Source organism: Chanodichthys erythropterus, chromosome 6, assembly GCF_024489055.1.
Source record: "Chanodichthys erythropterus isolate Z2021 chromosome 6, ASM2448905v1, whole genome shotgun sequence".
In the NCBI taxonomy this organism is placed as follows: domain Eukaryota; kingdom Metazoa; phylum Chordata; class Actinopteri; order Cypriniformes; family Xenocyprididae; genus Chanodichthys; species Chanodichthys erythropterus.
The window spans coordinates 18,101,816-18,123,719 of record NC_090226.1 but is presented as its reverse complement, the minus strand read 5'-3'; the positions used below and the strand labels follow the sequence as shown (position 1 = coordinate 18,123,719).

At 34.8% G+C, this 21,904-nt stretch overlaps 1 protein-coding gene across 2 annotated transcripts in view; it reads right to left on the bottom strand.

Annotated features, from left to right (window-relative positions):
* Positions 1–21,904, bottom strand: part of suclg2 (succinate-CoA ligase GDP-forming subunit beta) — a 160,260-nt gene that overhangs the window by 117,382 nt on the left and 20,974 nt on the right. For both annotated transcript variants that reach the window (XM_067388335.1, XM_067388336.1), the window contains exon 2: positions 9,110–9,251. In XM_067388335.1, the coding sequence (XP_067244436.1) occupies positions 9,110–9,251 (142 nt within the window). The remainder of the gene's footprint in view (positions 1–9,109; positions 9,252–21,904) is intronic.

Genomic DNA, 21,904 nt, shown 5'->3' with positions numbered 1-21,904 from the left:
GAAAACTGAAAGAAAACGAAACCTGTCTAACAAATTCAGTACAGGAAGGGAACAAAAAACGCTGTATTTCGTCTTCTAAATTTAGTGCTCAGTGGACCATAGAATACCTCTAATAAAACATGCAATTTAGAGCCACATCACCAAAATAATGGTGCCGCACCTTCTGCTTGCAGAACACTTGCAGCACTGTGAGGTCTGGAGGTGTGAGGTATGATAATGTGCCATGTGTAATATCAACGCAGCCGAGCCGTCAACAAACCGAAATTACATTTTGATTTGTGAGCTCCCTCAAACGCAGCTTATATTCCCTTTGTGTGTATTTGTACAATCATTTGAAAGGCATTTCTTACAACCACTGCACAAATCATTTCTCCAATTATGATTCTTTATGATCTATAAATGTGGAGCTTTCTGTATTATTACTGTATTTTTTATTATTATTTTTTTTTTTTTTGAAAACCAAAATTCCATTAGTCATTGACTGGTACAGATTTTTTTTTTTTTTTTGCGCACACCATTAGCTTTTTTTTTTTTTTTTTTTTTTAGGAAAAAAAAAAAAACCTACAAATCTCTTTTATCTCAGATCAGAGAACACAAGAAGACCAGCCGACCAACAGCTCTGTGCCAGACACAGCATATCAAAGTGAATGACGAAATGAGAAAAATTGAAATAAAAATGCTATCATAAATAATGAAGAGAATACAAACATCATTTTAAGTATTTTTTAAAGAGGTTGACCATCAATTGCAAGTACAACATTTGCAACAAACAGGGACTCTAAAGTACGACAACATTTTAACTATTATTATTGAGGCTAAATAAATAAATACATTATCGTTATATACATTACAGTTTAAAAGTTTAGAGTCATACGATTTTTTAATGTTTTTTAATGTCCACCAAGGCATTTATTTGAACAAAAATACAGTAAAAGCTGCAATACTGTGAAATATTATTACAATTTAAAATAAATATTTTAAAATTTAATTTATTTCTGTGATTGTAAAACTGAAATTTCAGTCTTCAGTGTCACATGATTCTCCGAAAATCATTCTAATATGCTGATTTGATGCTCAAAAAACATTTTTTTTTACTTTTAACAATGTTGTAAATGGTCATTCTGCGTAATATTTTGGGGGAAACTGCAATTTTTCGTGATTCTTTGATGAATAGAAATTGTATTTTTTTTAAATACAAACCATTTAGAACATTATAAATGACAAATGACTTTAATTTAATGCTTTAATGCTTCTTTGCTCAATAAAAGTATTAATTTCTTAAAAAATAAATAAATAATTAATCTTACTGACCCCAAACTTTTCAACAGTAGTGTACATATTTGTTGTTGCACAATATATTGGTACAATACTGGTTAGCAGTTAGTTAGTTAGTTAGTTAGTTAGTTAGTTAGTTAGTTAGTTAGTTAGTGATTTTTTTTTTTTTTTTTTTTCAAAATAGTATAGGAATTTAAATGTTGCTGCTTATTGGACAAGGTTATCGATCAGAAAATAAATATCAGAGCATCACTACACTTTTGTTCTAAGTTTGCCAGACACAAACATACACAAAAAAATAGCCATTATATGAATGGCTAGTGAACACAAGGCGTGAGTGAGGAGGCATTCAGAACGAGGGAAGACTCAGCAGATGGCGCATATGCAGCAGTGTGGTAGATCGGCGGAGAAACATATGGTGTGATGCCACTGATGAAGAGCCTGGAGAAGAAAAGTGTGAAAGCATCGATGCTTTGAGGCCCTTTGAGAGCCAAAGATACCAGTTTCACCACAACTGGACACAACTGATGCTGATTAAAAAGCAAACTTTTTTTATTATTATTATTGATAATCATTTAATAATTTGTGATAATGAATTTAATAATAATCTACAATTATGATGAATATTATATAACCTGCACTGTAAAAAGTAATACACTACCTACTCAAAACTGTGGCAACAGCTTAAAAGAAATATTATAAATTAAAGTCAACATATAAGAATTGAGTTAGAATTAATCAAATTAATTCCTTAAAAAGTCAACCATTTAAAATGTGTAAAATTAGCAAACACGATTATAAAAATTATACACTTAAGCCAATCTGCGCAAATAAATGAAATACTGAAATAAACATCTAAACCTCTGTTAATTTGTGTTTTTCTCTTTCATTCGTTGATTTTACTTGTTATCATCATGTGTCTTCAATGTTGGCAATAAAAAATAAAGAGTTCTTAACCCTTAAATGCATACCTCGGGTCTTTAGTGACCCGGGACGCCATTCACTACCCTCCTCCTCGTTCATTTTTTAAAGTTAGACATCAACATTTTTTCTGCACGCAAATAATTGAATCTTAGATGAGGGAATAAGTGCAATTCACCTCCACAAGGTGGCAATGTCTGATACACAATGCTGAAGTGACGACTCATTCAGACAGAAAACAAAATAATAAGAAAAACATGAAATGGCTCAGCGATTTACTGCAGAGCAAGTACTGAACGCAATCAAATATGACTGTAACTGTTACTGGATGGATCTGGTGAAGCTGTTAGCGATCAAAAATATTGATTTTGAAGATGTTGAAAATTATATAGTTTTGAGGATACGTTTGAGATCCCGAATGGGCTCATATTTGCGACCTCAAACATAAAACTAGCCCATTATTTGCTGAATTTACTGGGAAATGAGCTCTGACGAGGACAGTGATGATGGCAATAAACATCTGCTCAAACTGAGCCCTTTCAAGCTCCAAAAGGTAACAAAATATGCTTTATTTTATTCTTCTGTAATTGTTACTCTAATATCAGAGGAGTTTTATATTATTGCGACAGGGAGAGATCCTTCCGTTTTAGATATTGATCCGGGTCGATAAAGACCCAAATATGTAAGAATGTTTGGCGAAACAGTCATGCATTTAAGGGTTAATAAATCTTTGACGTCTGTCTGTTATTCATATATTTTTGTTTAAATTTTACTCGTTTTAAAAGGTTGACATTTAAGGAATTCATTTGATTAATTCTAACTCAGTTCTATTTGTTGAATTTAATTAATAATATTGCTTGTAATCTGTTGCCAAAATTTTATGGAGTAGATATAGCGTAGTGAATAGTATTACAGTGAATAGAGTGATGATAGAAAATGGGGCATGGGTGCAACATCCTTGAGCCTTCATTTCTCAAAAACTGTTACCTTCTTAATTATTCCCCACTAAGATCAAAAGCAGTGGTTGTTATTGATACAGTAACAGCCTCAATCCAGATGATGTAAAAAGCAGTTAAGAAAATATAATCAGCCGCGAGTAAAGCGCTGAGACTCTTGATCTCACCTCTGCGAAATGTAGTAACTTATGTCACCTTCGTCAAATTTTCCCATAAGGCTTCTATCAAAATCTTTTCTCAAAGTTGTCTTAACTAGTCAAGTCAAACTATTTATGTAAAACCACTCCGCATTACGCCACATACTTCAGCCTCTCTTCTCAGTGTTGTTGAATGTCACAGTAATTCAGCATACCGCTGTAGGTTGACATATGAAAGTTGCTGCCTCTCTAATAAGTACACATGAGATTTGACTGCCATGCATAAACCATTGCTGTTTATTTTGAATATTCATACCTCTCTGAAGTGTATTAACACATCCCTCTCCTGTTAATTGTCAGTCTAACTCTCTCTGTCATTTAAAACAGGTTCTAATTTCTGAATAAATAAGCGAGGAAAGAAAAGTTAGTGCAGGAAAAGGAACACTGGGATAGGTTTGACTGAATTTGATGAACAAATCTTCAGAATCAGTTAAATATTTCTACATCTATGCTTCTCGCTGCACAGTCCTGGTGGCTCTGAATAATGCAGACAGTGAGAAAGCCATTCTGGAACATTCTAGTGGACAAATCCATCAATATTTACCCAGCAGATGCATCTGTCAACAGGAGCGGCGGTGAAACAAAACAGGCCAACATGATTCAGCGTTCTCATTGGCTAGGAAATATCTGTTTGTGAGTACCAAGATGGAAAGGCGGCAAAAGTAATGATTAACATTTATTTTCCTTTCATGTCAGAAGACGGTGTTCTGGGAATGGGGGTTATACTGGAACCCTCGTCAACCTGGTTATTTATTTTTGTGCTATAAAGAGCCCCTCTCTGAGGCGAATTCACTTTTGATTACAGGTGTTGAAATCCTCTCGTTTTCAAGCCAAAAATGAAGAATCTCTCCAATTCCCCAACCCTTCAATCTTGGGCAGATCTCTTCCTCTTAAATAGGACAAGAGCACGGTGGAGATAGTGTGAGAGAGTCTTTCTACGGAAGAACTATGCAACCGTTCTCGCTTTGATTTATTGTGCCGTCTCAGTTCAGTGGCAAAAAGTTCCCACCTTATCGTCCAATCAGAAGTCAGCGGTAGCATATTTTAGCTATGCTTTGTGACCCCACTTTCAGTCTCTCTCCATCTTCCCCTCCTCTATCTTTCTCACCCTCTTTCGCACTCGCTTTATCTTTCGTCTTCTCTCTTATTGTTCCTTTTGTGTGTGTTAATGTGCACGCGTGTGTGTTTTGGCAGCAAGCAGAGCTGCATAATCGAGTGGCGGTTGGTGACTGATGAAGGCAGCATCAGACTTGCCTCTTTGACAGTCAGATTACTTAACGGCACAGGGGGTTGTTTAAAATGGGCAGCCCCCCTGCCATCAGTGCCAAACACAGGCCCAACTTTAGGGACAGGTGTGGGCTCATTAGTGCCACAGCCTGCAGTCAGTCAACAAATAAAGCAGAGCATCAACAGAGAAACCCACCACTCTCTTTACACATTTGCCCAGTCACTTGTCTTTTCATCTTTTTTTCCCCCTTTAACATGCAGGATGAAACATTTCTCCATCTTTCTTACACAGAAAAAAAATTAGTTTAATGAGTTAGTATATGGATTCCTTCCACTATCTTAAAGGGATAGCTTATTTAAAATTTGAAAGTTCAATCATTATTTCTGCATTCTCATATCCTTTGAAACTTGTACGACTTTCTATCTTCTGTGGAGCACAAAAGGAGATGTTCAGCAGAGTGTCCAGGCTGATCTTTACCATACAATGAAAGTGAATGATGACCATGACTGTCAAGCAAGATTTGTCATGAATAATGACTTTCACACAAAGCTATCAAATTCTGAAGAATCTGAAAACAGTGAATGAGTCCCCCCATTCACTTTCATTGTATGCACGAAAGTAGGGTTAAAGGGATAGTTCACCCAAAAATGAAATTTGATGTTTATCTGCTTGCCCCCAGGGCATCAAAGATAGGGGTGTAACGATACTCTCAGCTCACGATACGGTACGCATCTCGATATGGAGTTCACGACACAATACGCATCACGAGATCAACAGCTGAATAGGTCTGTCTGTCACTGAAAAAGAATGTTACATTTAACATGAATTTAGAATTATGAATTGGGGCCGTTCACATATCGCGTCTAAGAATGTGTGGAAGGTGCGGCCGCACCGCTTCTCCGCATTTGAGGCATTCTGAGAAGTTGAGAATTGTTCACCTCGATGCGCCTGGAAATGCACCGGATGCGCGTCGCGACCTCGTTGATCCCATTATGAGCGCGCCTGCCGCGCGGCTACATTTTAAATAACTGACTTGCACGCGGAAAAGACGCAATATGTGAACGGCCCCGCGGAACTTCTTAAAGCAAAGCATCGCAAGCATCTTTTGCTTTTCTATGAGCACAGCTGTTGCTGTGGCACTGCGGTAAAGGAAAGCCACGACTTTTCTCACGCGACCAAGCAAGAGACTGACGCGAGAAACGTTTAAACCTGCTTGCAAGATTCAATGTGTGCCCGAAACACTTACTGAACTAGAGAGCTGATTGAGACACACCCTTAATATGCGGTGACAACCGGCTTCTCTCACTCCCACCTTGCAGAGTAGGTCACATTGGCAGCTCAACCAATAAGATTAGACTGCCGTCATATTGTAAAAGCATCGCCATCCTTCTACGATGCATATCGTAACATTTTTGCATCACGATATATCTTACTGCGATAAATCGTTACACCCCTAATCAAAGATGTAGGTGACTTTGTTTCTTCAGTAGAACACAAATGATGATTTTTAACTCCAACCGTTGCAGTCTGTCAGCCGTATAATACATGGCAATGGTAACCAAATCAGTGGGAGTAAAAAAAAAAAAAACTCGCACAGACAAATCCAAATTAAACCCTGCGGCTCGTGATGACACATTGATGTCGTAAGACACAAAACGATCGGTCTGTGCGAGAAACTGAACAGGATTTATATCATTTTTTACCTCTAATACACCACTATGTCCAATTGCCATCCAGTGCGTGAGGTGTGTACGCGCTCTGGCGTAGTTTACGTCACTCATTGTTTACACAGTGCACGAACATTATAGGTACGACGGCTAATCAAAATGGTACTTACTTGCGCTTATCCGGATTGTTCAAACCGACTTAAAACTAAAAGATTACGTTCTTTCGCGCAAACTCATTCGGGAGTGGTGACTTTCCAAGTATTCCCAACTTCTGAGCCTGCTCACCCGAAGTTATGGTTGATTGCTCTTCAGCTGGATATCAACACACCCATTAATGCACTAAAGTTGTTGAGGGTCTGCAGCGATCATTTTTCCCTGATGATTTTACATACCCAGGAGAGGATCACGTACTACTTAAATCATCAGCTGTGCCTATGGTTTTCCATATCCAACTGAGTTATGTGAACAAGATCTTTGTATGTGTCCTTTTTATTTGTAAAGCTGCCCTTAAAACAAAATAAAATGAAGTTTTGATGTAATAAAACCATGTTTTTTATTGGTTTACTTCCATTTGTATAATGTTTAAACTACGGCAGAGCGCGTACACACCTCATGCACCAGATGGTGAATGAGAGGTAAAAAAAATATATATAAATACTGTTCGGTTTCTCACACAAACCAATCGTTTCGTGTCTTAGGACATCAATGTGTCGCCACGAGCCGCAGGGTTTAATTTGGATTTGTCTGTGCATGTTTTTTTTTTACTCTCATAGATTTTGTTACCATTGCCATGCATTATTTGACTGACAGACGGCAACGGTTGGAGTTAAAAATCATCATTTGTGTTCTACAGAAGAAACAAAGTCACCTACATCTTGGATGCCCTGGGGGTAAGCAGATAAACATCAAATTTTAATTTTTGGGTGAACTATCCCTTTAACACTCTACTAAACATCTACTTTTTTGTTCAACAGATGAAAGAAAGTTATGCAAGGTTTTGAACAACATGAAAGTGAGTAAAAATGATTGAGTAAATGAGTAAATGTGTGAACTGAATTTTAATTTTTGGGTGAACTATCCATTTGAAGTCACAATATGTAAGATTTTTGGATTAAAATATGTATTAAAAAAAAAACCTATGTATTATGTATTTTGTAGACTTGTGTACTTACATTATCCCAGATATTTCCAAGAATATTTAAATCCAGAGAAATAAGCAATTTTAACCAGGACACGGACCGTGTCTGTGCGTCACCTATCAATGACATCATACCTGCATTACTAGCGAAAATTTACATAGTGTGCCTTTAAGACAGGGCCGACATGATCACGTAGCCAGTTTTGTTAACATTACCTAAAACTATTAAAATTGTTTTTGATTAAAATAAAATAAAATAAAATAAAATAAAATAAAATAAAATAAAATAAAATAAAATAAAATAAAATAAAATAAAATAAAATAAACTTGAAAATTAGAAATATTGCCTTGGCAATTAACTGAAAAAAGTGTTTAATTTTAAGTACTACTTAAAACTGAAATAAAAATAAATTAATCTATAATTTATAAAATAATATAATTTATAAATATAATTTATAAAATAATCAAAATGAAAACTTAAAATATGAGTAAATATTGTAACAGCATATAAATGATAATAACAATATGAATTTCCTTGATACTTAAAATTTATTTAGAAAAATCAAATGTTTTAAAGTATTAAAATTTAAATATATAAAATTAATTCTTAATAAACTCAGTAATGAAAGTCAAAAGGACAATAATGAAAATAAAGTTGATGACAAACATGCCAAAAAAGAAGTGCAGAAAAAAGCAGAATCTGGCGTATTGCAACTAAAAAAAAACTTTAAAAACATCTTTACTGTGGGTGAGGAGCAGTAAACCGCAGAGCTCGAATTGAGCTGTCAGCTGAATTGCCGCATGGATAAGCGGTCCCACTGTAGGGTGGCATCTCTGCACTGGGGAGAACAGCTCACTGCACTATCGAAGTAACAGAAATCCTTCACGTCTCGCTTGGTCGCTTTGCACATGTCGCCCGGGTCCTGCCCTACCCCACGGGACCAGGCTGAAACACTCAATGTGCAGGGCTGGAAATGCCATCTCTAAATATGTTCCAAATATTATTGTCTCACCCTCAACGTTTGACCCGAGACAGCACCTGGGCTGCAAAATCAAACTCCTATGAACGACAAACCCCATTTGAATGGAAATTTTAGTCAAAGACAGTAAAGGCCGAAGAGCTGGACATGGAACGCTAAAGCCTGTTGTGTACAGTGAGATAAGCAGGAGATTACAGCTGTGAGCCTCTGGAAATCATCCAGCGTCTCTCTCACACATGAAAGTGAATGTGGTTTAGAAGACCGGCACTAACAGACATTAGTCTACCTCTTGGATTTAGCTAAAACTGCACCGGTACTTCACACACATACAAAAGTTGCTTGTCTAGAAACAAAAGCTCACAATAAAAAGGCACGAAAGAAAACAAGAATGAGCATGCATGGATAAAACAGCGATGGAGCAACAAACCATGTAAAACAGAAGAGAAGCAGAAGAAATAAGAGAAGATCTTCAGTCCTGTTGACCGTTGAAGGCATGTCCACCAGAATAAAAGCAAAAACATCAATGAAATTTGTGTTCTGAGTTCTCATTGGCTAATTCTGGTGCTCATGCCCCAGCTCACTGCGTGGGATGCCACCAATGGAGTTAACAAATAAACATTACCTTATTAGCATGTTATCAATGAAGTGTTATTCATGCAATCACAATGTTGACACTGAAATCTATTGGAGGGACAACTACGTTTAGACACTTAATAGTGAGCTGTTTGGAATGAGAAGGACACTTACTGAGTCTCTTGGCGGCCTCCAGGGCTTCAGAGGCAGAGTCAGCCACAAAGAACCGCTGTACGGTCACGCCGCTGTCCTGCATCAGCTTCTTGCTCTGGTACTCCTGCAGGTTCAGCCATCTTCTGGGGCTCACCCTCGCTAACTGAAAACACACAGACATATACAGTTAATAAATATCAATATATATCAATAAACTCGGTGATCAAAGGAACCTGAGAGGAAGCAGCCATTCAGTCACTCGTAGTAACTATATATGATGATTTACTTATTGCAGTTCAACAGATTTTTTTTAATGGGTTACATAATTGGGTAGATTCTGTTCGATAACACAGTTTTTTATTATATTTCTTAACATTTTTATTAGATTTACAGTATATTATATAATAATATTTTTTACATTTCATTTGATTTTGCCTGTTTGTTTTTGGAACTTGATGGATGCAAACCAAATCTAAAACTGTCGAAATCCAGTAATTTCAGGAATCCATGTAAACGCAGATGTCGCATAGAGTTTTGATTCTAGTTTTTATGTGAATCTTATGTTTTGGTATGGCATACTGGTTGGTTTGAAAATGACTTCTTTGTGAGCAGTGCTTCATGCATCACTACACTACTGACAGTGCACTATGGAAGGTTTTTTTTTTTTTTTTTTGACAAAATTTGATGATGATTTGATGCTCAAGAAACATTTATGTTTATTATCAATATTGAAAACAGTTATTTACATTTTTATTTCATGATGCTATGATGAACAGAAAGTTCAAAAGAACAGCATTTGTCTCAAATCTAAATCTTTTGTAACATTAAACACTATCGTTCAAAAGTTTGGGGTCAGTAAGAATTTTAATTTTATTTTTGGGGGATAGAAATAAAATTAATCAATACTTTTATTCATCAAGGATGAGTTAAACTGATCAAAAGTTATAGTAAAGACAATTATAATGTTAGAAAATATTCTATTTTTGAATAAATGCTTTTCTTTTGAACTTTCTATTCATCGAAGAATTTTGAAAAAAAAAATGTACACAACTGTTTTCAACATTGATAATAATAATGAATGTTTCTTGAGCATCAAATCATCATATTAGATTGATTTCTGAAGGATCATGTGACACTGAAGACTGAAGTAATGATGCTGAAAATTCAGCTTTGATCACAGGAATAAATTACACTTTACTGTATATTGAAATAGAAAACAGATGTTTTAAATTGGAATAATATTTTACAATATTACTGTTTTGGTTTGTATTTTTAATCAAATAAATGCAGGCTTGGTGAGCAGAAGATACTTTTTTTTAAAACTTCTGACCCCAAACTTTTGAACATTAGTGTAAATTTAAATTTAATGTCTGCTCCAGTCTGGATTTAATTTTGCTTGTTTGTTTTTGGAATTTTTACAATTTTATGATTTAGTTCTCCAAGATCAACAAAGAAATGTTTTTAATATATTACATAGTTGGGCAGGATCTATTCAAGAATGTCATTCTTATTATATTTTTTTTTATTACACTATTATTATTATTGTTGTTGTTGTTATATAGTAATATTTTTAAAATTTCATTTGATTTTGCTTGTTTGTTCTTGGAATTTGATTGATGCAAACCAAATGGAAACATTTCTGCATATAGACTGAACATGTAATCAATGTTGGGGAAAGTTACTTTTAAAAGTAATGCATTACAATATTGCGCTTCTCTCTAAAAAAGTAATTAATTGCGTTAGATACTTTTTATGAGAAGCAAAGCATTACATTACTTTTGCGTTACTTATTCTCACCTGGGCTGTGCTTGCTTGCTTGCAAAAAAAAATAAAAAAAAATGAATAAGCAACATGCTCAATGAAAACGCATATTTACACCTGTACAGGAGAGGGCGCACCTCAAACAAACCTGTCATTCTGGATTAAAGAAGAATAGGACACAGGATAAGGAAGTTCAACACTCTTATTTCTAAATCCAATCTAAAGTCATTTTTGCTTAGTATGGTTGAATTAGATCAAGGTCAGCAGCAAAGATAACATTGGTTAATAAAGTGAGATTAAATGCATGAAGTATATTGGTGTAATTTAATATTGTTAATTATTACAGGTTGCATTGCATTTCACTGTTAATGCATTTTCACATTTAGTCTAGAACTACAATAACCATCATGTTCACACAGCACACACAACACTTTACTCCTCTCAACATGGGGAGAGAAGAGCTGTCACTCAATAAATGTAAAACTAACTTGTGTTACTTATTTAAGGGCCTGCAATAACGCGGTTTGACCAGTGGGGCGCTGTAGCGCAATACTGTAATGCAGCTCTCCAGGATCGAATCCAATAGAAGACGACACGGTGCTTCAGAGTGCATAGTCGAACCCGTAAAATGTGGGAGTTTAACATAGCATAAAACATAGCAAACTTAATGTTAAAATAACTACAAAAAAATTCTGTCATGCAGGGCTACCAACTCTCATTCAAACTCACTGTTCTCATGCCACACATCCATTTTCTCACGCAGTGAAAGATACATAGCAAAGCAAAGAGGACACATACAACGCACAGACAGATGAGACAGAGCAGGTTACTTTTGATATAAAACAAAGTCTCAGCTTTTAAATTCTGTCAATTTTAATACGGGATTCAAACAATACATGTGGTTTTGGCGCTCTTTAAAAGTGCCATCGAATTGAAAATTGAATTTACCTCGGCATAGTTGCAAGAGTTCAGTACATGGGATAACAAGAGTTCAGTACATGGGATAACAAGAGTTCAGTACATGGGATAACAAGAGTTCAGTACATGGAAATGACATACAGTGAGTCTCAAACTCCATTGTTTCCTCCTTCTTATATAAATCTCATTTGTTTAAAAGACCTCCAAAGAACAGGCGAATCTCAATATAACACAGACTGTTACGTAACAGTCGGTGTTTACGCCCCCAATATTTGCATATGCCAGCCCATGTTCAAGGCATTAGACAAGGGCAGGCAGTATTAACATCTGGATGTGCACAGCTGAATCATCAGACTAGGTAAGCAAGCAAGGACAACAGCGAAAAATGGCAGATGGAGCAATAATAACTGACATGATCCATGATAACATGATATTTTGAATGATATTTGTCTTTCTAAATGTTTCGTTAGCATGTTTTGCTAATGTACTGTTAAATGTGGTTAAAGTTACCATCGTTTATTACTGTATTCATGGAGACAAGAGCCGTCGCTATTTTCATTTTTAAACATTTGCGGTCTGTATAATTCATAAACAACTTCATTCTTTATAAATCTCTCAGTGTAGCATTAGCCGTTAGCCAGTGAGCACTATCAAACTCATTCAGAATCAAATGTAAACATCCAAATAAATACAATACTTACGCGATTAGACATGCTGCATGACGAACACTTTGTAAAGATCCATTTTGAGGGTTATATTAGCTGTGTGAACTTTGTTTATGCAATGATAGAGTCGAGAGCTCTGGGAGGGCGGAGAGCGTGAGCATTTAAAGGGACAGCAGCCCTGAATTGGCGCATTTCTAATTATGCCCCAAAATAGGCAGTTAAAAACATTAATAGACTTCACAGACACATTCAGGGGACACCATAGACTTATATTACATCTTGTAAAAAAAAAGTTCGATGCCACCTTTAATGTGTAGTGACAGATCGCTGTAGCACTTTAGGTCAAGCGGGACGTGAACCCATTATCTTTTCCTCTTTTCTGCCATTACAGCACGAAATAAATATGAATGAATATCAAAAAGTATGTTGAAAGATACAGTACAACTTACTGAAATGAATCCATCTCTAATGTAATCACTTAATCAGAGTTTCTACCGCAGAAAGACGTCATTAAAACAAATATGTCACAACATGTTACATTTACCTCAGGAAAGCCATTCAATGACCATAAACTCAAGAGTTATAAAGAAAAAAAAAAAAAGAAATCTAGAGACGAGCATTTTCAAAAGAATATGCACAATATTACATATTGTATATTTTTACTTATTAAAAAGTCCCCAGACTTAATAAAACAGTACCAGTCATTTTAACAGAATTTAACAAATTCATTAAAAATACACTTTCAAAAGCTGAAGAGATTTCCTTGTTTTATTTATTAAAGTATAACTAAATATTTTAACTAATTGCTAGCTGAATAATCGAAGAAAGCATACTGATTAATCAGTGCAATAATTGATAATTAGTCGATTAATCGTTCCAATAATCGTTCGATTAATTAATTATCAAAATAATTGTTTGTTGCAGCCCTAAAAGTGTGGTCATAATTATCTTTGCTCACAAAATCCAGTCATTTCAATAGGAATCCACAGGAAACATTTCCCAATGTCGTATCACGTTCAAGTATTTTTATGCAAATTTGCTGCACTAATACAGTATTTCTTGGTTTGAATGTGACTTATTTGTGAGCAGTGCTTCATGCATCACTACACCACTGACAGAATATGGATGCTTTTTGTTGGCGAAATTTCACAAAAATTTCACTAATGTAACTCCACCTTAATCACACGTTGAATACTTTATACATGCCAAAGTTCTGCTGCTGCTTCGAAAACATAAATAACCCTTACAAAAAAAGTTCTTTGGCAGTGCCATGATGCAATGCTGGTATCATATAGTAAGACAATGGTACTCCGATACATGATATTGTACTCCAAAGTACTTCCAAAATACCCAATGTCAAAACAAATATGGCCCAAATATGTCAAAAAAAAAAAAAAAAACCATAGTAGTAACATGGTACTTTTTTGTAAGTGAACCTACAGTCTAACTGTGTCATAAAGTCCCAACAGCTCTCATTATATATGAGACAGTTCACAGAGTTCACAGAGTAGTATGTTCTGCCATACCCACCTACCATGAATACACATCAAATAGGTTTATCGAATTCTTTTTTTTTTTTTTTCAGTCTTCATCTTTGAAGTTGTTTCACAACAGACATCAACTGTAATAAAGCGGCTTCAAGTCTTGTCTTTTTATTCATGTCTTGGCTTCCATTCAGGCTAAGATTTCTAACTGTTGCATCTTGCCACTAAGTTAATATTCACACACATTCATGATCACGTCCTTTGATGAGCATTCAGTGTGATAGTTAACAACCCATAAGACACTCATTAAATAGACAATTTCCCATTATTCACCACCATAGAATGAGTAAAACAGGTTATCAAAGCAGCACAGTGCTAAATCCAGTCAAGCACCTTATTAAGTCATGATTTCGAACAACTCTCTATGGCATCTACTAATTGAGCATCTACGTGTCTCCATGGAGAATAATGAGGGTAGCCACCAAAGTAGGCAGGCTGTGGAAGAACACTGAGGAAGCGTACAGTCAGAAGTGCATACTTAAGTATTTATTCAAACAAAATGAGACATCACTAACAGGCCAAGTAAAAAATAAAATGTATATGTAATGTAGTGCATTTCTTCAGCAAAATGTGGACTTTAACTGGAATTATTTTTTTTCTAGTTGACAGCTATGGACATACGTAAATGTAACATTACGTGGCATATCGTTTACAAGCTTTTTTGTAAGATTTTAAATAGTTTTTTTTTTGTAAAAGTTTGTAAGCCTCCAATCCACTCACTAACTTAATCACTTTCTCTCTGATAAGAGTCAGATGATGCACTACTCTCATTCTCGGCAGTGTTCTTCTCAACGGCTGTATTTCATCATTTCACTACAATACATCACAGTACGCTTTGACTGTGCTGGGCTACACTGAACTAAAGAAACTATGATTTATCATATCATTGCATTTGCTGCTCACAGCAAATTTTTCATAAAAGAAAACAGATCGTGAAAGCATTCGGTTGGTAGGTTTAGTCAAAACTTAAATACTGCAATGACAATTTCCAGACGCTGTATGCAATGTACAATAAATGTTCACTCTCTCACCAAGCACAGAATAAGACATCTGTAATAGACTTTGGGTTTTCAGGATAATGTAAAATTTCTTGTATTCTTATAAAAATCACTAACAAAAAAAGTGCCAAAAGGTTACACATATATATATATATATATATATATATATATATATATATATACATATACATATACATATATATATGTATGAAGAGTTCAGATGCAAAAGCCTCTAAGTGCCGTCTGAAACTTTCTTCTAAAATGAGCATTTTTATCAAGCTCCTATGTTTAGGTTCAGTAATTTCACTTTAATGGCAATTAATAGGTCCTATTCATTGCCATTAAAGTGAAATAACTGAACATAAACATACAAGCTTGATAAAAATGGTCATTTTAGAAGAAAATTTCAGATGGCATTTAGAGGCTTTTGTATCTGAACTCTTCATATATATATATATATATATATATATATATATATATATATATATATATATATATATATATATATATATATACATACATACATACATACATACATCATAATTCAGCATCTGCTGAGTCCTCTGAGGGTCATTCCTAATGGCAGAGGTGTTGCACTCAATGCATATTTTTACCTTTGTATGGGGGTGGATACAGCCACATTTAAAACTGGAAAGAGCTCCCTGTTGTACAAGCTAGCTGTTGTTAACATACAAAGAGTTCAGTGGAAGGACATTGGGTATACAGCTGCCTCACACATGAATCTATAAGCATATCTTGTGCTTTAGTGCACCTGGTCTGTGTTGTGTGATGTCACAAATGTGGTTATACAGTGACAAAACCCTGCAGAGCATGGTAAAATGAGCAGTCACAGACTCCAGAGCAACATTTACCTTCAGTCAGCCACACAGTTGAAGGTTTTTATTTAGACTTCACAGTTGAGGGTTTATTTTCTGACTGTGAGGGCACAATGGGCTTAAGGTTCACTGCTTTTTATTATTTCATATGGGAACTAAGTGCTGTTTTCTCGACAGATTATGCTTCATTGCATCAGCAATATATATATATATATATCAAGTGTGCTTTACATGAACAAAACAAATATTAATAAAGAGACATGAGAGATGGTGAGAGAGACAATTCTGGAAGGGTGGATTCTTTCAGAAATAGAAAACAGGATAAAAAGAAAGATCAACTGTCATGTTACAATGTCTTCAATTTTCTTTTTGTCAAGTTCATAGCATGTAACCTGTAAACACCATGTTAAGCTAATAGGCCAAGCTGCTAATTGAAAACACAAAGACATTTTTTGGTATAATGTGATATATAATCTAAGTCATGAATCGACATTTTCAAGATTAACACTAAATACCTGATAAAATAATTCTGCAACACTATACAGTAAGGTTCAGTTTGATAACATTATCTGTTCATCATAAAGCGATCATATCTCTCCACAAGACTAAATAGTTAGATTCATAGGGATTTGTTTTATGACACCTTTATGATCTTTTGGATCTTCTAAGTTATGGTTATCTAGATGTCGTATCGATCACAGGTTCAATATGGGGTACCACAAGGCTCAGTACTAGGACTGTTGCTTTTCACTCTGTACATGCTGCCCTTAGGAGAGATAATTAGGAAGCATGGTGTTAGTTTTCACTGCTACGCTGACGATACTCAGCTCTATATTTCCTCGCGCCCTGACGAAACCCTTCAAATTCACAAAACTAACAGAATGCATAGCTGACATTAAAAACTGGATGACAAGAAATTTCTTATTATTAAATTCAGAAAAAACTGATATCCTAATCTTTGGACCAAAAACTTCCTCACGAAAAAACCTTGAATACTCTCTAACACTTGACGGGTGCTCCATTAAACCTTCGTCCTCAGTTAGGAACTTGGGTGTGCTCTTTGCTACCAATCTTTCATTTGAAAGTCATGTTTCTAATATCTGTAAAACCGCCTTCTTCCATCTAAAAAAATATATCTAAATTACGACATATGCTCTCAATGACAAATGCGGAACAGTTGGTTCATGCATTCATGACCTCAAGACTAGATTACTGTAACGCTCTACTGGGTGGTTGTTCTGCTCGGCTTTTAAACAGACTACAGTTGGTCCAAAATGCGGCAGCTAGAGTTCTTACTAGAACCAGAAAGTATGACCATATTAGTCCAGTTCTGTCAAAATTACATTGGCTCCCTATTAAACATCGTATAGATTTTAAAATCTTGCTACTTACTTATAAAGCTCTAAATGGTTTAGCTCCCCAATACCTAAGTGAGCTCTTAATGCATTATAGTCCTTCACGTTTATTGCGATCTCAGAATTTAGGCCAGTTGATAATACCCAGAATATCAAAATCAACTGAAGGCGGCAGATCCTTTTCCTATTTAGCACCTAAACTCTGGAACAATCTTCCTAGCATTGTTCGGGAAGCAGACACACTCTGTCAGTTTAAATCTAGACTAAAAACACATCTCTTTGCTCTTGCATACACATAACACATTATCAATGCATTAACATTTTTCAAATCCGTTAAAGGATTGTTACGCTGCAATAATTAGGTCGGCCGGAACCGAGAACATTTCCTATAACACTAGATATACATGTACATCAGAATAAGAATGGCATCTATGCTAATATCTGTCTCTCTGCTTATCCTGAGGTTTGCCGGGTGCTGGATCCAGGCCGTATCCAAATCAGATGGAGAACCGGTGTCTGGACCTGACTACAACGTAGCCCAGGAGACAATGGGCCTACAGACCTAGCTTTTTAATCGCTGTATCCGCTTACATATATTTATGTATAATCTATTTTTAATCTCTATAATAAAAATGTATAATTCAGATTTTGATCTCCATATCCATTTACATATATTATATATATATCTTCCAAGGGGTTTTTTCCCTCCTAGGACTTTTTTTCCCAGTGTTAGCACGCTGGGTTTTTCTCCTAGGGGTTTTTTTCCTCCCCTGGGAGTCAGCCAACATTGGCTTAATGTAGCAGAATCTTGTATATGTTACATATTACCACGCTTGTTTGTACAGCTTATTTTTAACCACTTCCCTTTTTTCTGTGCTTCTAATATGTAAAGCTGCTTTGAAACAATTACCAATTGTAAAAGCGCTATATAAATAAATTTGACTTGACTTGACGACTTTCAACGAAGAGACGGAAACCTCGCAGGTTTCATCAAAAAAATTATGATTTGTGTATTAGCAAAAAAGTAAGAGTTTTGAATGACATGAGGGAGTATAAATGATGAAAGAATTTTCATTTTTGAGTAAACTATCCCTTTAAGTTTTTTAATACAAAGACCAAAATATTGCCATTAAATATTGGTCTTATAATAGCAATTCTTGCATGTTCTGACATACTAAGGTTGTATTTCCAGTGTCAATTAAATTTTAACAATAAATATTCACTAAAAATTACGGAAGAGGATTAGGGCCAAGCAATAATAAAAAAATAAAACCATCTCGAGATTAAAGTTGTTAAATTTCAAGAAAAAACTCGTTAAATTTCAAGAAAAAAGTCGAAATAAAATGTTGAGAATAAACTCCTTAAATTACGAAAAAAAAAGTAATTAAATTACGAGAACAAACTCGTTAAATTTTGAGAAAAATGTCGAGATAAAATGTTGAGAATAAAGTCACTAAATTATGAGAAAAAAATAGTTAAATTACGAGAACAAATTAATTAAATTACAAGAATTAATTCGTTAATTTAATTACTTTATTCTCAAAATTTTATCTCGACTTTTTTCTCAAAATGTAATGATTTTTTTCTCGTAATTTAACGAGTTTATTCTCAACATTTTATCTCGACTTTTTTCTCAAAATTTAACAACTTTAATCTCAAGATGGTTTTATTTTTTTATTATTGCTTGGCTCTAATCCTCTTCCGTAAAAAATGAGTTCATTGCCATCAATTTACAGACTTTTCTGTTTTTCCAATGTATTTAAATATTATTTAAATATAATTTTTGTAAAATGTCTGGGTAATACTGTAAATGTTGTAAAATTTGATTTTATGTACTTTTTAAAATTATTTTTAAAAAGTTTATAAATTATTAGTTATTGCACATTTAAAAAATAAAAAAATAATGTATTAAAACAATTTAAATATATTTGACCTAATTTATCCATTTTACCACTGTTTACCGAATAATTATTAATAGTAATATACTGTAATTTTATTAATTGTGACTGTAAAATATGCTATGTATTTTTACAGTGTATTCCATAACTCCAGTTTACTGTAATTTGGCAGAATCCAACTGGAAACTATGCTGCCAGAATTTTTACCATTTTTTTCACTTATTTTAACAGTGTAGTTAACGCACTCCATGATAAACAATGAAAACATTAATAGCAATCAGAATCCACTCTACTTTAAAGAGCTTGAGCATTTAAAGTGGCAGATGACATGAAGCACACGCTTAAAAACATTATAAACAGAACGTTATAAATACATCACATTTATAAACACAATAAAAAGAATGTTATCATCTTAACAGATGGGTGCTTAAATAGTTATAGTTTTCGTTCTTGGTGTGAACAGGCCTTTATTGTGATTTTTCTATCATTTCTAATCAGGCACCGAATAGAGCGCCCATTAAAAGCTGGTCCCAAACTATCCTCAGATTCACGACCCTGTGTCAGTCAAAGACATGGAAAGCAAACTCTGGCATTAGATTCCAGGTGTCAGGTGCATAAACATCTAAATCTGGATTCTAATGAGAGAATTCTATTTAAAAATATCAGCTTGAAAGTCTGATGATATCCGCCTAACAGTTATATTTGTGTTACCTGTTCCAGTTCACCTTGATTAACTGGACTGTGGAAGTGCTAAAACAGCTCCATGGCAACCTCTTTGCAAATGTTAGCGATAATTGTTTTCTTTTCCCCCTTCTTGCTATATTTAGCAGGAGCCCACTTTGTAGCTTCACAGGTTATTAGTTCACTCAAGGGCAAAGGGAGGTTGAGGTGTATCGGGACCGGGAGGTGGGCGTCAGGAGTGTGAGCGCTGAGCTCCGGGAGGAGGCAGTGAGAGGAGGGACGGCAGGTGTCTGATCTCCCCTGAGACTCTGCCTCAACAGTAATTATCTTCATCAGCACTCAGGAGACACCACCAGCTAAATACCAACACACACACACACAAACGCACAGCTTTCTACACTAAACAACCACACAAGCAGCTGAAAGCTCCAAAATACAAAAACACATGCATACAGAAACAGAATAGATGCACTTACATATAAAAACAAATAGATATAAAGTAAATAAACCAGTAAATAAATTGTGGATACTTTAAAGGTGAGGTGCAGTAAGCAATTTCTGAGACAAACAAACACACCCCCTCTCTCTTCATTGCTCCACCACCAAAACACATGAACATGCATGAAAATTTCTGTCATCAATTACTCACCCTGATGTCATCCCAAACCCTTAAGACCTTTGTTCATCTTCGGAACACAAATTAAGATATTTATGATGAAATCCAAGGATTTTTTTTTTTTTATACCCCATTGAAAGCAACATAATTACCATTATTCAAGGTCCAGAAAAGTATTTATAGCCATTGTTAAAATAGTCAACGTGACTACAGTGGTTCAACCTTAATGTTATAAAGTGACGAGAATACTTTTCGTGCACAAAATAATGACTTCAACAATTTCTTCTCTACCCTAAACCTTCATTTCTTTTCGAATGACGAAAGAAAGGCATGAACATCTTGGATGACATGAGGGTGAGTAAATTATCAGGAAAAGTTTATTTAAAAGTGGACTAATCCTTTATTAACAGATACAGCGCGAAATAAACACGACTAAACATCTGAAGCTATGTTAAAATAAACAGCACAAATTTGTGAAATCCGTATCATGTCTCGTGTAATAGCTCAATCAGTGTTTCAACCTCAGAAAGACGTCAATAAAACAGCTTGTAAATAATGTCACGTAACGTCACATTTACCTCAGAAAAACATATTCAGTGACCATAAACTCGTTAGTAAGCTAGAAAAGTGTATAGCTTAGAAAAATATAGCTATGCACCATTACATATTCATTATCATTTTTAATGTTCTTCAATATTTAATGCATGTTTGAATAAATCTGGTATAACCGCCGCGATTTAAATGTTTATATTTAAAAAAAATGAATTGGAGTAGAAATATGATTATGTAATAATAAACTATTTTTAAAATAAAAACATAATTGAATGTAATTTAAGTGTTTGTATGTAAATAATTTAATTTAACTTCAATATTATTATAATAGTACCAATGGACTTAACATGTGTAGTTTACAGCATTAGTTGAGAGATTTTTTTCCTCTAGAAAATTTGCCATGTACTGTAACTGAAATACTACATTCAAAATAATCAATCAAATCAAAAGCATGTGAATAGTAATCGCATCGAATCGTGAAAATTATGTCAAAACCCAGCCCTACAGTGAACACAGTTCGGCGCTTGTTTACGCTGGCTAATTATTGGCCGACACTGCTCACATGAGCAGCACGACGCATACGTGTGATTGCAGTGGTTCAACCTCAATTGTATGAAGCAAAGAGAATACTTTTTGAGTGCAAAAACAAAACAAAAATAATGACTCTGTTAAGATACTGTTGAATAAAGTCGTTATTTTTGTTTTGTTTTTGCGCACAAAAAGTATTCTCATCGCTTTATAAAATTAAGGTTTAACCACTGCAGTCACGTGGACTATTTTAAGGATGGCTTTAGTACCTTTCTAGTGGTGGTTAAATTGCTGTCAATGAAGAAGTCGCATACCTCTCGGATTTCATTGAAAATATCTTAATTTGTGTTCCAAAGATGAATGAAGGTCTTACGGGTGTGGAACAACATGAGGGTGAGTAATTAATGACACAATTTTCATTTCTGGGTGAACTAACCCTTTAAAGGTGCCCTAGATTCAAAAAT